General features: G+C 42.0%; 1 protein-coding gene across 1 annotated transcript; it reads right to left on the bottom strand.

Moving 5' to 3' along the window:
• Positions 1-36: 36 nt before the first annotated feature.
• Positions 37-16,684, bottom strand: polq (polymerase (DNA directed), theta). The gene is made up of 35 exons (XM_085459401.1): positions 16,410-16,684; positions 16,176-16,275; positions 15,626-16,098; positions 15,304-15,533; positions 14,492-14,668; positions 14,170-14,300; positions 13,911-14,067; positions 13,463-13,574; positions 13,159-13,360; positions 12,941-13,082; positions 12,628-12,774; positions 12,154-12,366; positions 11,908-12,050; positions 11,514-11,703; positions 11,087-11,229; positions 10,694-10,887; positions 10,219-10,343; positions 9,480-9,723; positions 7,223-8,747; positions 5,556-7,140; positions 5,251-5,391; positions 4,959-5,161; positions 4,226-4,433; positions 3,955-4,148; positions 3,715-3,843; positions 3,405-3,579; positions 3,168-3,291; positions 2,369-2,469; positions 2,157-2,239; positions 1,978-2,079; positions 1,782-1,893; positions 970-1,094; positions 724-859; positions 499-605; positions 37-422 (listed from the first exon to the last, which is right to left on the bottom strand). Exons 1-35 carry the CDS (start codon positions 16,475-16,477, stop codon positions 309-311), a joined length of 8,355 nt encoding a protein of 2,784 aa, XP_085315527.1. The 5' UTR covers positions 16,478-16,684; the 3' UTR covers positions 37-308.
• Positions 16,685-16,729: the final 45 nt, after the last annotated feature.

The following is a 16,729-nucleotide window of genomic DNA, read 5'->3' as shown; positions in this document are numbered from 1 at the left end:
TGAAGTCAAACTTTACAACAAATACAGACACTATGATTTGAATTTATTACGTCAGATATTTATAGAGAGAAAATATTACATGTAACTGAGGTTTGTTTTTTGTTTTTTTCCAAACTAAAAATATAATTTGATACAGTACCTTGGGAAATTAAATTATAAATACATTCAAAAGTTCATTCAGATCTCATAGTGGGACTGCTACATTTCATCATTGCCACTGTAGTGATTAAAAACATAACACAGTATCTACATAGTAATAACTGAGGAAAAGTGCATTGTGTCTGGTTTAAATATCAAACTGTAACATTTCATATATCGAGGTCCTGCAGGTTCCCCCAGCTGGGTCCCACTTTGACTTTGGCCTTCAACTTCACATAGAGTTTCACTACTGACTCCATCTCTCTCTTGACTATCTGTGCAACCTGACAGAAGCAGAGGTTAGTGTGAGAGACACTTCACACAGCTGTGTGCAACCAAAACAGTAATTCCTTTATGTACCTGTATGAGGTCTTCTTCTGTGGCTTCGTAGATGAGTTCATCATGCAGCTGCAGGATGAAGTAAGCTCCTCTGAGTTGTGATCTTCCAGCTCTGCGATGATTACGGACTGACGAGATTACAGACGTGATTAATTTACAGATTTAAACATGATGCAGGGGTTATCGCTCCCTGCATATTACATTAATGCAAAAAACCAAAAAGGAGATAATTTGTGTTCAGGTCACCTGAATTTGTGTGCTGGTGAGACGGAGGAGCTGCAGGATACGTATTTCGTAGCCGTTTCTGGATGTTGACAGTGGCAAGTTTAACAATATCAGCTGCAGAGCCCTGTACGGTTGTGTTCACTGCCTGCCGCTCTGCCTAAAAAAGTTTTGTGTTTTAAGGAAAAGGTGAAAAAAGTGGAAGAAGCACTGCATGCGTTTTAAATGACATGCTTCATATCTAAATTCTGTCAAAGAACTCGTGCTCACGTGAGCTTTGATGTGTCCATTGTTGCTGGTTATTCCAGGTAGATATCTTCTGCGACCCATCAGCGTCTGGACATAGCCGTCCTTTATACAGTTCCTCACAGTCTGTTTAAGAAAAGCATTGATCCCTGAAATGTCAGAAAGAAAATGTTTTAAAATGAGAATGTAGAAGTAAGTTTAACCAGTTTAAAGCAAACATGTCAGTGGTTCAAGCCCCCTCTACAATTGACCATGGTCTGCTATACTGGATTATCAATCCAACTCTTGGTCTTGTTATGCTCCTCAGCTTGTTTTAGTACTGATAATAACTGAACGACGTTAAGAAGTTTACACTTACACAAGTCTAATCTTCACAACACTGATAAGATTAGAAAAAACATTTCATACTACCAAAAAAAAACAAAAAAACAACCAAACAAACATTCAAGATCTTGCTGTGTCTCTTTTTTTCAAGTACAGGCACATAATTTCCATTTAATGTTTTTATTTTTTCCTGTTATCTCATTGTAGCTATAAACCCCTCAATATTCCAACCTGTATACTGCAGCACATCCCATGAACTGGATTGTCTCATATGCAGAATTTGTGTTTTTTAGCATTGTGTGATGCATAACAGTGCAGAGAATATGCATGCGTCTTTCAGATGGACTCAAATTGGATGAAGAAAAAGTCACATGGGAACAGCTACATTATGCGTGTGTGCAGCAGTCTGCGTGGGTGTAAGAGACACCGTGGCAACAACCGGAAATACACGGCTAATATTAGTGATATTACTAATATTGAGACATGTGTAGTGGGGAAGCCCCAGTGTATACCTTTGTATCTGGCTTTGAAACTCTCAATGTAGCATGCTGCATCATTCTCATCCACTCCCATTTGCTCCCCCAAAGACTTTGCTCCCATCCCGTAGATGATGCCATAGCAAATCTGCAAACACAGAAGCATGTACTCCCCTGGTGACCTTGCATGTGTGCATGTCCTTGCTGTCTACCCTTTCCAGCCTAGTTGTACCTGTTTTGCCTGTTGTCTGAGGCTGTCATTCACTGACTCTGGCTCGACACTCTTCCACTCAGCTGCAATGCAGCGAAACACATCTGCTCCACCATTCAGCACCTGGTGAACATGCAAAGTTCACAATTTGAGTTTACATATTGTTTTCTTTCCATTAACCAGATTTAAATTTCACTGACCTGCAGGAGACGCTGATCCTTTGAGAGATGAGCTAGCACTCTCAACTCCAGCTGGGAGTAATCAGCTGCTAATATCATTCCACCTACACAACAGTACAAAGCTTATAGAAGCGCCTGAGGCAAAGCTACAGGAAGGACAGGTAACCACTCATCAATATGAACTATACGTGGATGTACCAGTAGTATTATTATTAGAGAATTATTATATTAACCTGAAAAAGGAATGAAAGCATGTCTCATGCTAACAGAGAAGGCAGGGCCTTGTTCTGAAGTTCCAGCTGCGACTGAAGATACCACAGAGCGTCTCCTCTTTCTGTAACAACAGTGTAAAAAAATCATTATAGCAAGTCCACCCTGCTACATCACGCCGAGCTACTTAACTTTTAAAGCGGTTAGTTTTGGAAAAAAAATGCATTATTCTTCTTGCATTATTTTAGGGATGTAATACTATTACTCTGTTGTTGGCCTATTTCTACTTCTACTTCATAGACAGACCTATGAATATGAACAGAACATTCGGCATAATAAAAGAGATGAGCACAGGCAAATAAACTTTTCATTTAATTTATTGACTTTTTCCACTGGAAAATACTTTACAGGTTATTATTAAGTAATATGCCACATTTAACGGGAGGCAAATAAAACAAACTACATATTTTAACACATATTTTTAACACAGTTACATGTACTGTAAAATAAATTTAAAAACTGCAGTCAGGCCTACAGTAACAGCTGCCAACTTCATTTCTAAAGAAAATCTGAAACTGAATTCATTTAGTGAGAAACGTGTTTTCTCATTTACATATACAGTTGTCTTTTTTCATTTTTTTATTTTCTTTTCTTTTTATTGACTGTCTTTGCATCTCATGACCTCTTGTTCGTTTCTTTCGCTTTCCTGTTTGTTTCTTTGTAACATAGAAAATGCTAAATTAAAAAAAACATATTTATATAATTAAAACTTGATGAATTCCCCTTTTAAAAACAAAACACTTTGATCAAGTTTAACCTTACCCTGCTTTGGTCGTCCTGTAACAACCATCTTGTGAAGGTGGGCTCTCACCCACCATGGTGGGCATGTGAATCTCAAAGTCTTTGGGGACGTTCTGTATGTTTGGCTCGGTGAAACTCACTCTACCTGAGGACAGAATGAGCCGAGTCACTACAGGCTTCATATTTAACCTAAAGGGAAAATGTATTTGACAGCAGTGAAATCTCAGAAGTCTTCGTGTGCTGGTGTTTGTGTTTTACCTGTGGCTGTGTGTGTTTGAGCGATGGGGTATATCCTGTCCATCTCCAGTGTGGGGTGGTATTGTTTTTCCCTCTGCAGAGGGTAGACCACTTTAGTCAAGGCGTTAGTGATACGTCTCCACTCCAGAATTACACCTGGCAACGCGTGCAGCGGGCGAAGTTTCTCCAGAACATCCTGCTTCGAGAAATAAATGTTAGAGTTACGAAGCCAAAATAATGATTTACAGTTTTATAATATAATAAATACGTTTCTTGACAGCAATTAGGTGCAGGAGCAACATTAATTTGGTGAAATGTGAAATTGCTTCACCTTTGTGGTGCTGAACTGCTTCCCAAGTCGCACTCTGCCACCTGCCCTCCTCGTGTATCCCAGAGTTTTCTTACTTTTTGATCCACCTGCGTCACCATTTGGAGGTAGGTGGAGTTCTAAGAACAACACCTGCGGCATACATGTGAGCACACACAAGTTCAGAAGTCTTACTACGCTTTGCGCAGACTAATTGGCAATTTTACTCAAAAACGTAGCTGGGATGGAGAAGAAGTGTCTGACCTGTGCAATGTCATCGACGCAGGTGAGGGAGAAGCTGTGTCCAGCCAGAGCGTAAGCTTCAGATTCCAGCACAGACAGTTTGGCTTGCATGACGTGTTTTTGTCGTTCACACTCTTCAACACTGAAGCCGACTCCGTTCAGTTCCAGCAGGGCCAAACAAACCTGGGAAGGCATCTCTATGCTCCTGAAGAAATCTGACATATATGTACAATATTGTTAAACAAATGTCTAAACACATATTTCTGAACACATGGAGTGTGAGTTTCTATACCCAGTGTGCCCTCTTTCTCTAGCATGCCGGTCAGATGGTTCATGACGGCGTGTACGAGCACGCTTGTGGTTGCCGCCCTAACACGGGGACAGTGTGAATGTGCATTTCCAAGTCCGTCCAGCAGCGGTAACTCTTCTGGACAGTAGACAGTGACCATGTTGGGTAAAGTCCTCTCCTCACTGCCAGGGTCCAGCAGCCAACACGCAACCTGTGATAGATATTCACAACTTCAGCATGACATTTATTTTCTTTAACAATTTTTTCCCTCCAAGCATGGCAGCTGTATTTAACCCGTAATGTTATTAGTGTATCTGAGACGAAATGGACATTTATTTTTACATATTGCTGAGAAAATATGTTGATAAGTATAAGCAGATCATCTCTTATTGCTCACGGGAAAGATTGTATCTCTCGGCTGACTTGGAAAAGACTTGATATCCCCCTGGGTGAGCTGGAAGATGTGTCCGAAATGAGAGAGAAGTCTGGGCTTTTCTGCCCAGACTGCTGCCCCCACGATCCGACCCCGGATAAGCAGTAAGAGGTGGATGGATGGATTATCTCTTATCGTTTATAATAAATACAAAAAGTCTCAAAGTGTCAGCCTTACATATTACCAAGGTGCAATCACAAAATCTCACAGGTTGAGATAAAAATGATAGTTTAATATGAACTGCACTTGAATGGAGAAGTGTCAGGTTGCACACGTGACTTCAGTGTTTTTCTGTTTTCTCACCTTTGGGTCTTCACAGTTTCCTTCCAAGCTGATTCCACAGCTCAGTACAAGTGTCTTGTACACCTGTATGATGTCATATACAACTACCGCACGCACTTCATGACCAGCTGATTGGCTGCTCAGACAAGCTTTCACCTGCTCCAGCCTCTCATTTACTGGCAAGTCATTATCCAGTGGAGGAGGGGCCAGACTGGCGCTCAGGCCTAAGGGAAATGCAAACAAGGTCAACTGAGAAAACACTGTTAAAGAGCGAGCTGGTAACGTCAACCTGCATGTATTTTTCGATCGCTACCTTTGCTCTGCTCTTCCTGCAGGGATACATAGTATGCGTCTCTTCCTCCCCAGCATACAGACAATCCAATCAGAACAAGCCCTTCGCTGTTCCTTAATGGAAATCCAACAGGCGTGTTGAGCCTGTGCTGAGCTGCTGACTCTGCACAGAAAATAAATGGATGAAGTCACTGATCTCATCACAGGCTAATTTAGTGGTGCTTATGCTGACGAGAAAAAAATACAGGTGCTAAAGAAATTTTGTCAGATGATGCAAATATATTGAGTGCCTTGGAACTGCTTCACCCTAAATGACTCTTCAGTTACCTCTCTTGTGTTTCCCTCCTATTTCCCCCTCAGGCTGCTCTGTCCTTTCACAGGCCAAAGCCAGAGAGTAGCGCTGTTTTGTTTTCCACTCTTTAATGAACGTTTCAAAGAGGCGCCTGTCGCTTGCCACGTCTATGATGGAGAAAGTCCCGGAGTTGCTGGAACAGACAGACGCATCCTGGGACAGCTGAAGCGTGAAGCTTTCGTGAAACACAGGTGACTCTGTATCAGAGAGAGGCTGTGGGGATGGAGGAACAGAGTGTCGGGGAGGGCCGAGGGTCTCCCTGGTGGATGTGGTTTTCAAATTTGACTGCAGAACAGTTGTTAGTTCAGGATTAGGTAGCGTCTGTGGTTCCTGTCCACGTTTTTGGTGGTGATCAGTTGTTGATTCTAGACTCTTATTGTCAGAAGCAGAAACTACTGATCGAAGATTATGGTTTCCTGTGGGAGTTTTAGGACATTTTGCAATTGCCAATTTTTCTTGAAAGCGGCTTGACGGAATCGACTGGTTCAGTGGTGACTGGATGGATGAGGTGGTCAGCTTTACTCTTGGTGTAACAGGTGGTGTTTCCTGAGTTGGGGGAATGAGGTCACCAGCAGAGCCTGGTCTTTCTAGTAAATTTTCACTGTCACTTCTTAAAGGTCGTCCTTCTTTAGAGTTACTTGTAGCAGCAGATTGCTGTAACTTCTCCCTCTTTTTGCCTGCTTGCTTCGAAGACTCTGGTATCAGTGGAGCACCAGCTGTGTTTGCAGCAGCAGCAGCATGCGTTTGAATGACCGTGAGGCCTTCTGTTGTGTTTTGCAAGGGCTGGTCAGACATGCTAGGCCAGCGGTCAAAGATCTCTTGTAAACCAGGGCTACAATCAAATGCACTTTCTGGAGCATTTTGCTGAAAGGGTTGTTTAAAAACTGTATTATGTGACAATATGGCATCCATTTTCTTTTTCTTTTCCTTCTCTTCTCCTTTAGTCTCTACATGTTTTGCATTTTCAACATCTTCAATACCTATTTCCTGTCTCCTTCCTGGTTTAACACTTTCTTGTGTGCTACACTGTTTAATGTTTTTTAGATTTTTCTCATCATGTTCATTTTGAGGTGTAGTAGTGAGTTGTGGCTGCATCTGTCCTTCACACAGAACATTCTGCTCTGGGTTCACTTGCTCATGCTCTTGTTCAGTACCGTCTGCTTGTCTGAACAAACTCTGCCTTTCCAGATAGTGTTCACCGATCAGCAGCGAGTCACCCCACTCTGACAGGTTAAAGAAAGACTCGCCCCATTGGATTGCCTCCTGTTTCTCTGCTTCCTGGTTGGCAAGAAGCTCACTGCGTCGTCTCTCCTGGGTCGATGAAGCACGCTTTTCTTTCACCTCCTGGTTTATAGATTCCTCCTCATCTGATTGGTCAGGGATCTGGTGCGGGCTCAGATCCGCCAGCAGAGGGCTGTGATATAAGCTGTCAAAAAGGAAGCTACTGCTTCTGTTAAGACTCACAGAAGAGGTCTGATTAGGATCCGGGGCCTCATCATTAAATGCACCTTCATTTTCATCTTTATTCATGTTATCACCACCTCCTGGCTCAGGCGAAATCTTTGAGAAAGGAACAAATAAGTATTTATAAAGACGACCATATTCACACAATTCTAGCATAATATATGTTTCAGTCTCTTACCTGATGGCTGGTATTGAGGATGAGCTCCATCTGGCTATCTGAGAGAGAAACATTGAAGCTGGGGTGTGCTTTGTCTGGCCCTTTAAGTCCATTTGTTCTTTCATGTCCATTTTCCTCCAGACCTGCAGCTACTTCCAACAATTGATCTTCTCTTCTCTTTTTTGTTTCAACTTCCTGATCCATACATCGGACGACCTCATCTGTCTGTTGAACAATGATTCTCTCTGTCTGAGTGTCCAGTTCAAAGCTGTCACCAAAACTCTCTTCTCCCGTTTTAACATCCCCCTCAATTTCATCATCTGTCTTATCTCCTCCATAGAGCTCAGGAGATGAAAACTTCTCTCTGCCATCCATCCGTCTTCGCTTGGCCTCAGGAACAGTGGCAGAGGAGTCCGAGAGGGGAGAGTTTAATGTGTCTGGATTTGTAGGTGTACGAGGAGGGGTTTCGTGCATACGGTGAGGGGCAGGAATAGTTACTAGCAGCTGACCTGAATGAGCTGAATTTTTGACTGAAGAAACTATTGCAGGTTTCGAGTGTGACGTTTCTGCAGTCTCAACGTTATCTTGCAGATTTTTGTCAGTCTGTATGGAGTGCAGGACTTTTCTTAAGGCTCTCTTCAGTATACCAGGTTGCACAGGTGAAACAGTGAGTCCTGTGGTGCAGTCTCCTTTCACTGTCCTTGTGGAAACCGTTTGCTGTTGTTCTGCCCGTGATATTGGCGCTCTAAAACGTGGAAGCAGTATTGGAGAAGGTGAGGCCTGAGGCTGTGGTCCCGGTGCAGGCACGGGCAGGGGGCTAGATATAATCTCAGCCAACTCCTGTGTTAGGCTCTGTTCAGGAACAGGCTGATTTACTTGACAATTCTTTGGCCTGATTGAGACCGTGACTCCATCTGCGTCTCTTTCTTTTCGCTTTGCTTTGTGGCACTCCTTCTCTTCCTGCTCTGACCCTATGTTCTCTGCGTTTTCACCTTGATTTCCTGCAGCATTTGTTATTGATTTCTTTGTCACTGCTTTTGATGTTTCATTTTTTCTTTCTCTGTTTGCTTCCCCGATTTCTGGGTCAGATCTGCCTTCCTTTCTGGGATCTTCCAATATATTCTTTGATTCCATCACTCCTAACTTCCCCTGCTCTTTTCCTGCTTCCCCTTTTTCCCTGCTGTTCCTTCCCTCCATTTTCACTTCAGACATCTTTTCATCACTTTTACAGCCTTCCCTAATCTCTTCTCCATGATCATTGTTTGTCTCTGGTTCTTGTACACTGAGACACGAGGAGGACGAGGTGTCCGAATCCCCAGAGTGATCATCAGGGCTGTTTACAGCAGGAGCCCCAGGAGGAAGACTTGTAGGATCCCAGTGAATTCCTAACTGGGCCAGGTCTTCTTGAAGAAGGAGCCTTGCCTCAGACACTATCTCAACAGCTGCCTCCTGTTCTGTGAGAGTTCGTCCACCAGTCACCCAGACACATCGGAGGCTTCGTCTCTCAGCTGCCTCCACTTCACTCTCATCCACTGCACGCTTGGAGCTGATGAAGGCAGACAGTACAAGACTGGTTATAGGTTATAAAGTTCTCAGGAGATTATAACTTGAGTGCATACCTTTTGAAATTGAGTTTGAGTTTAGATGGTTTACCACACCAGCTACATTACGGGGGTAGTTTAAATTGTTTTTTAGTTTGATTCACAGTGCAGTTGTTCAATTGTTATTCCTTTTTTTTGACTGATGTGCATATAATTATGTTCCTCCTGTAAGCACATCAGGATTTTTCAGTTGCATTAACTTTAAAAGTTATTAATAAAAAAATTAATCCAGTTCATCTGAACTGGATTAATTAATAATACACTGATTAATTTCTTTGCAATATTATTTTTCTGTTTTTCCAGCAGCGTTCTGCAACATTTACCAGGTCACAGTTCTTGAGAAATGGAGCACAGGCAAAGGAAAAACCCAATAAATATTTCTGCAGACCCAGGTCGCTTTCTTTAAAATTGCAAAAAATGAAAAATGCACTGGCCTTGATGGAAGCAGTCTTATGTGCCTTATGCACCACTAAGATGCTCCGCCCACCCATTTTTTCCCATTTAATTCTTAAATACCTTTTATGCAGTACGTAGCACATTTGAAAAACTGTATCAGATTTGCTGATTAAAAATTTAAAAAGCAATGCCATTATTTGCCTAGACAGCAGAACCAAATAAGTGCCATTCTTCAGTGACCTATCAGGGACTTCATATCTTTAACACAAATACACACCTACCTCTTAAATGGGATGGCATTCCGCAGGGCTTTCTCAACATCAGCTGCGGTGGCCCTGGCCAGCTCTGCGACAGTGCAGAGGCCTTGGGTGTAGAGCGCTCTGGCTCGAGTTGCATTCAGAAGGGAAACTCTGACCAGGTCGACCAGCTCCCTCTGGACTCCAAAGCTCAACCTGGTCTGGTACTGGGATAAAAGCAGTTCCATGTTGTGCCAGCCAAGACGCTTGCAGAACACAGTTACCATACCTGAGGGAACACATTTACATGCTTAGTTACCAACATGTTGCTTTTTGTTCTGTTTTTCTTTCGTTTCTTGTTGTGGTTACACTGATTCAACAGCATTTAGATCCATTCTGATCCAGCGAAACGCCTGATGCACACTGGAACGAAATATGTTAACATGAATTACCTTAGAAAATCTCATACTAACCTGACTGAAAAACATGGACAACTATGAATGATGGATACATGTCTATAAGTTATGTATATAGGTGCAGAAACACATTTAAGTTGTAGTGGAGGTAAGTCTCTCCTGCGTATCTACCACTCAGAAGTGTTCCTGCCTCTTGCATTGAGTTAATGTTCTTGTTAATGTTCTGTTTAAAGGTAAAGTTTTGTCACAAATTCAAAGGGTGCGTATTCTAAAGTGTAACGTGTTCTCTGCTGCAAGCCTCAGAAAAGCTTTACGCTCAAGCCTCCAGAGGCGCTGGAACAACTTGTCTGAATCTCTGAAGTATCTACCTGCATACGTGGAAGCAGACTGCTGCAGAGATTGTAACTGCCCACGACTGCAGTTGTATTTGTTTGCAACAGTTCCCAAAGGCACCTCATTCACCAGATCCTGCAGTACAAGAGTTGTGAAAAACCTGAGAGCAAGTGAAAGAAAAGAAGATGGGAATTACAAAGGATTCAGTCAAACAAAAGAATATACTTTTTCCAGTAATGAAATATATCCCTTATTTGTTTGGGGGTTGGGTTTTTTCCCTGTGCTTCTCATATGAGTCAGCTTTTAAACAAGGGCCGCAATGTTAGGAATCACTATGCACACAATGAACAATATAATGTAATCCAGTACTAAACCCTGATTCATCAATAACATTTCAAGGTTTGCAGCAGTTTGAGGTTCTGAACATGTGAACTGAAAACTAAATGTAAAGGATATTCAGTAAGTATATGTTATACACATGACTTTCAAATTATAATAAATGTGTTTTACCGTTTATGAATAGCCATTTGTCTGTGCTGCTTTTCTGTCTTGGCAACAAGTTTCCCGCCGACAGATCGTGCCAAAAAGCCTTCCTGGACGCCAACCAGTTCTGCTACTCTCTTCATCGATGATGACAGCTGCTCCCACAGACAGAAGAACTGATACCAATCTATGGTGGTCCACTCTGCGTACAGTGGAGTGATCTGAGGAGAATTTGGACACAGTATTTCAAATATTTAGATTTGGAGCAGCAGTGTGGAATTTTAAGAGACGTGTCCTCTCAAAATATTTTTGTTACCTATAAGAAAGTTAGGATTTAAGCACCATTAGGCATGTATCAACAACCTTAAGAGGTATTATATAGCCAACAGAAAATGTTCCAGCAAGTTTTAATATATGTACCAGGTACAAAATGTGCAAATCATTTTCCAGGACAAAACCCTTCATGGCCCGCTGCAGGTCTGCAAATATTCCTAGAGCCTCAGGAGGAGATAGGGAGGAAGAAAGGGTGGCGGCGCCAAGTTGAGTTGGACAGTACCGCTCGTCTGGGTATGCAAAGACATGAGACAGAGAGCATATAATTCACTGAAAATCTGATAAGAAAATGATACTAGGATCAAAGAAAGTAAAGGAATCACAGTGAAATTAGTCTTATCAATTAACTGTGAAAACATTTTTTTTTAAATGTTGAAAATGACTATTTGAAATATGCATTTCTACCAGAGCATAATATTATTGAAGGCCTATTCATCATGTGCCAGTTTAGCAGTGATATGAAAGGATATGAAAGGATGAATACTGCAGGATATTATCAAAACTGTGGGATTACCTTGTCCATCTTTTTGAATGTTAATAAATTCATTCTCCATCAACCATTCAACACAGGTCTCAATAGAGCCTTTACTGGCCTCTTCTTTGGAGACGTTTTTGCCATGACATTTCATGCTGGCAGCCAGAAGTGAGCACGAAGCATACAATCTCACATCTTGCGGAGTGCTGGCTACACCTCCAACGATTATCTGTGTGTCAGAATGAGGGGAATAAGGAAGACAAAACATTTACAGACATCTTGACGCAGCTGCTTGTTTAGTCACTGTGAGGTTAGGTAAAGTACCTTGACCGTACATCAGTTAAACTAGCGCAATAGCTGTTATAAAAGAAGGAAATAATCTACTTTAAGCATAACTTGTTACTATTCCTACCAGTTTGAATAATAATCATACCTCCAGGATGGCTCGTAGCATGCTAGTGGTAACACCTTCACCCTCTCTTCTCACCAGGCAGCTGCTGATTGGCTGAAGAGCACCTTTAAGCAGAGTGATACCTTTCTGACGCTCTGCCTCCTTACACACCAGCACACTTTCACCTAGAAGGAAAGAACAAAATGATAAAACACAAAATAAAACTCTAAACTTAATTTTTTTTGCAAACAAAATAAACTTCATTCATTCATGAAAGACTTCACACACCTGTAGTGTCAGTTCCTTTTCTTCCTGCTCGTCCTGCCATCTGTTTGTATGTGAGCGGATCCAGCAAGTGACCGTTGAATGTGGGAGTTCGAATGATGACCCTGCGCGCTGGGAGATTAACCCCTGATGAGAGGGTCGAGGTGGCAGCCAGGACTCTGATCATGCCCTGGCGAAAAGCTCCCTCCAACACGTCACGTTCATCGAATGTTAATCCTGCAGAGTCAAACATTAACTCATATAAACATACTCAAAAAAATATTGCATTTAGTCTAGAACAATGGTTCTCAAACTGCGTGGCAGGCCCCAACCAGGTGACCAATAAGAAATTAAACTAAGTTGATTTAATATAACAATATAGTTATATTATTCAACAACTATTGACAATAGTTGTTGAATGTGGGGGCATCAAATTAGGTTTAATATCCAGTAGTCTAGACTCAGCTGTGGTTAAAAGGATTGCATAAATGTGTTCACCAGCATGGTGGAAGGCCACGCCCCATGGGACAGTGCGCTGCAGGATGGGGTCCAAACCAGCTGGAGTTCGTCTTAATTGAGCTATTACATCCACTAGTCCCTCCTGATCCAGACGCACTGTCTGAGGCTCAGCTTCGCTCTGACGCTCTGAGAAAAAACATACCAAACACAACACACCATAAGATTTGAGATAAAATTCTGTGACTCAAATATAATAAATTCATTAAAAAACTGAATGTGCATATCATAACATGCTGCAAAAACAGGCTATTGTTCTACCTCATTCTGAAATAAGTATTTAAGCTTCACAAACCAGCATGTCTGAGGTTGTAAAACTCTCTCGCGATAGTATCTGCCAGTTTCTCACACCAGTTCTTTGAAGGGCAGAATAGCAGCACGCAGTGGCCCTCTCTCGCTGTCTCATAGCACAAGCTTACTACGTGGTCATCATCACCCTATGACGTAAAGAATCTGTTAATATACTACTATTCATGACAAACTATGTCTCATCTCTGGACTTTACTCAGTTACCTTAACGTGGAGTGCAGGAGTAAAATGTCGGACCACAGAGAGACTCTGGTCATAGATGTTGCAGCCCACCTTGAGGTGCTCCTGCAGGGGTACAGGTCTATAGTCTGTCTGGTACAGCTCTGCACCTAACCAGCTAGCCAGGAGCGAGAGGTTTGGCAAAGTGGCACTCATACCGATTATTTGAATGCCCTCAGAAAGAGACCTGCAGAAAGACTAATTAACACTTTTGGCAGAGGAGCATGATTTTTAAAGACTGCAAATTCAGAAAAGGTCAGGCCAAAAAAATTAAATAAATGGCACAGACCCCATGCTGTTCTGCTTCTGTGCAATGTAGCGGATTTTAGTTAAGAGCAATTCCAGCAGGTATCCTCTTCCAGAATCTCCAACCATATGCAGCTCATCTACTACCACCATACCTTGAAGCACAAAAATAACAAACTCATTCTCTATTAATTATATCAATGAATGCAAACAATTAGGACTGCAAAGCAATAATATCTTTTAGAATTTAGTATTTCTGTATTTAGTAATTTACTGTAGTGTACTGACTTTGGTAAATTACTTCTTTTATTTCAGTTTATAAAATACCTGCAAATAACCCAAATGCGTTCAGTTTACACTGATAAAAGTGAGAAAAGAAGGAACTTCTTAAACTTGAAAAGCTGCAGTTAAGCAAAAGTTTGACATGACCGTCAATTGACGACTCAGTTGTTCAACTGTTTCAGTACTAGCACCTATAACAAATTTATTACCTAGAAGAGTCATACTATTCTCTTCAATGAGTCTGTTAAGAAGAGAGTTGGCTTTTTCTATGGTGCAAACAGCTACGTCCAGAGCTGTGAACCCTCCAGCAGCAGAGGTGCTGCCCATGTACCCCTCCACCCGAACTCCTGCCTCTTCAAATATGCTCTACAAGATAAGATACACAAGTGTGTTAGACTGAGACATATACACAGAAAACACTTTGTCCATAACCATATGCATGAATTTCTCTGTTCACTGCTCACGCACCTGAAGGTAATGCATCTTCTCTTTTGCAACAGAGACAAATGGCAGGATGAAGAGAGCTTTTCTTTTTGTCTCCAACACACGCTTTAACATCAACAGCTCTGACACCAGAGTTTTTCCAGCACTAGTAGGGGCTGAAATAAAATTTAAAAAAAAAAAACACAAAATGAAACAATAATAATAATAATAACAGCAATACAAATAATAATTGAAAAGATTTTCCCAACTGATATGCCTGTTGCTCCTCCCTCCCCAAGACCCACTTTAGAAACCTTGAGATCATAGAGGAGAGAATAAAGAAAACATAAAACATTGAGATTCTTACCAGAATACACCAGGTTACCTCCCTGCAGCACCTGTCCAACAGCAAGGCACTGAGCCTGCCACTCAAACATCCGAGTCACTCCATGTTTCTGGTATCGGTCCAGCACAGGTTTTGGTAAGCCCCAGTTGGAGAGCAACAGCTTTTCAGCTTGGTCAGGAGGAACACACAAGGCAGGACCTACAGTAGGACACAAGTTATTACACGTAGTATTGAATCAAAATCTTCAATGCTTTGTTTAAAACAGATATGTGATCATGTCACACACATGTCAAATATGAATACAGTTTATTGAAACAGTCCAAATCTGGGCACACATGAACAAGAAAGCCATTCATACAAGCTGCAAAACTGGTTTACTAAAAGGATAAAATAGCCACCTGCTGCAGGGCCTCAAAACTGTGATCAGTGGTCGCACCACTGCCTTTGATTATATTCAATATGAGGCAACTTTATTTTATTTGGGCCTTTTTTCTTCTCGTCTTCATGCCTTTCCTTGTCTTATGTAAAATAGTTTTAACTGCTTTGTTGGCGATTGGTGCTAAACAAACAAAATCCCCTACCTCATGTCTCATCTAAGGGGAAGCAGCTTGGAAATGTTGCTATTGATATGTATGCTATGAACGTTGATATTGAAACCATGTTCTGAAGAGGGTTTACTTATCATATCAAATTTTACAACCTTGATTATTTCTGTGCACATTCCTAAGCTGTATGCAGTAACACACACAATAGTTCATCTGTGTTTCGTCCAGCAGCCAGCTGAATGGTTAATCTAGCTCGACAGTTTTATGTCAGTGCCTGGTGTACTTTACCTGGATGAGGCAATGTGTCACTGAGAGTGCTGTGCTCTAAGCCGCTGGGGACTGTGAGCACAGAAGCAGACTGACTCTGTAATGATTGCTGGAGTTTGGCCCTCTTCATAGCTGCTGCGAGACGGGTGGGGCTGAACAAGATGTAGTCCCTGGATAGATGGCCATTCTTACTTGACCCACTTTTGTCTTCGCTAAAAGGAGAACTCTTTCTTTTAGACACAAGCTTCTGGCTGTGGAACAGAGCAAGAGAGAATATGTTGACAGAAGCAGTTCAGGAGGACATTAAAGAAATTATACAAAAGCTAGACAAGTTAAAACACACATGCTGGAAGTGCCTGCTTGCTGACTCTTTTGTGTGTTCTGGCAAGCTACAACGTTGACAACGGCAGAAGCAAGCTTTGAAGTAGTGCTCTGTGGATGTTCCACTTCCTCCGAGTCCTCACTGAAGAGAAGCTTTTGAGCAAGCTCTTTGCAGTCAGCTCTCCATCTCGCTCGCTTGCTATCCCCTCTAGGCTCACAGACTCCATCAATAGGGCAAGGGTGTCTGCGGGATCTTTTGTCTGAGGGGTGAAACGATGCTCCATCTCTGATCTGCACCAAATCTCTCTCCTTTTCATTTTGTGCAACTAGTGCAAGGGGGCGTAAAGGGGCAGAGGGAGTTGATGCTGATGATGGTCTTTCCAGGGCATGTCTGTTTACTGCGAGCTTCACAGGGTCCACAACGTCTAGCGCCAGCAGGACCTCTTCACTGAGAGCTAAAGTGGACTCCCCCAGCAGAAACACAGCTCCTCCGTTCTAAGACAAAAAACAATGCTTATGATTTATTTGAATCAAAGAAGGACAGAGAGAGTAAAATAAGCTGTTCCACTCACCGTGTGGTTGTCTTTGTTGCTGTTCTGTGATCCGTTTGTTTTGTCTGACAGGCTTGTTTTCTGTCTGTCTCCGTTTGGTGGCTCATCATGAGCTTGGAAGCTGTGCGCAGAAATAAGTGCATTCATTACTTCAACACGTACGACTGGCGATTATATTAATATTGGTGTCTCCAAGCAACAGCTGACTGTTCATAAATGTCATTGCAGATAAATGAAGTGAAACAGGTTACTCACCTTGTTTTCTTTTTGACCTGGTGCTGTCCCATGTAGCTCCTTTTTTTCTGAGGACCCGAGGTGTTCATGCTGAACAAACTGCAGAGGTTTTAGTGAACGCCCGAGTGAGTGGATGTGAATTAACATGACATAAATTTACCCTCGACACAGGCTTATAAACTCAATTTGATGTTCACAAAACAAAAGAAAGCAATAGTCAACCTCTTAAGTAATTATTTTAGTAGCGAAAAAAAACAATAAAAAAAACCTTTTAGTTTGATAAACAAATCTCAAATCAAAAAGACCGCCGGAGCGCCACCCCGGTGTTTCGCTAAAACAGT

This window comes from Copadichromis virginalis, linkage group LG6 (assembly GCF_057382275.1).
Source record: "Copadichromis virginalis isolate Kocher_CV1m ecotype Utaka linkage group LG6, C_Virginalis_male_GT1.1, whole genome shotgun sequence".
NCBI classification, from domain to species: Eukaryota; Metazoa; Chordata; class Actinopteri; order Cichliformes; family Cichlidae; genus Copadichromis; species Copadichromis virginalis.
This window is presented reverse-complemented; position numbering and strand designations above follow the sequence as displayed.

Bases quoted from the DNA above. Each gene is read 5' to 3' on its own strand.
- polq (XM_085459401.1), bottom strand. From the start codon at position 16,477: ATGAACACCTCGGGTCCTCAGAAAAAAAGGAGCTACATGGGACAGCAC. The intron at 7,141-7,222 runs GTAAGAGACTGA...CCTTTCTCAAAG, and splicing joins TCCTCAATACCAGCCATCAG to ATTTCGCCTGAGCCAGGAGG. The intron at 2,080-2,156 runs GTCAGTGAAATT...CATGTTCACCAG, and splicing joins AGGATCAGCGTCTCCTGCAG to GTGCTGAATGGTGGAGCAGA.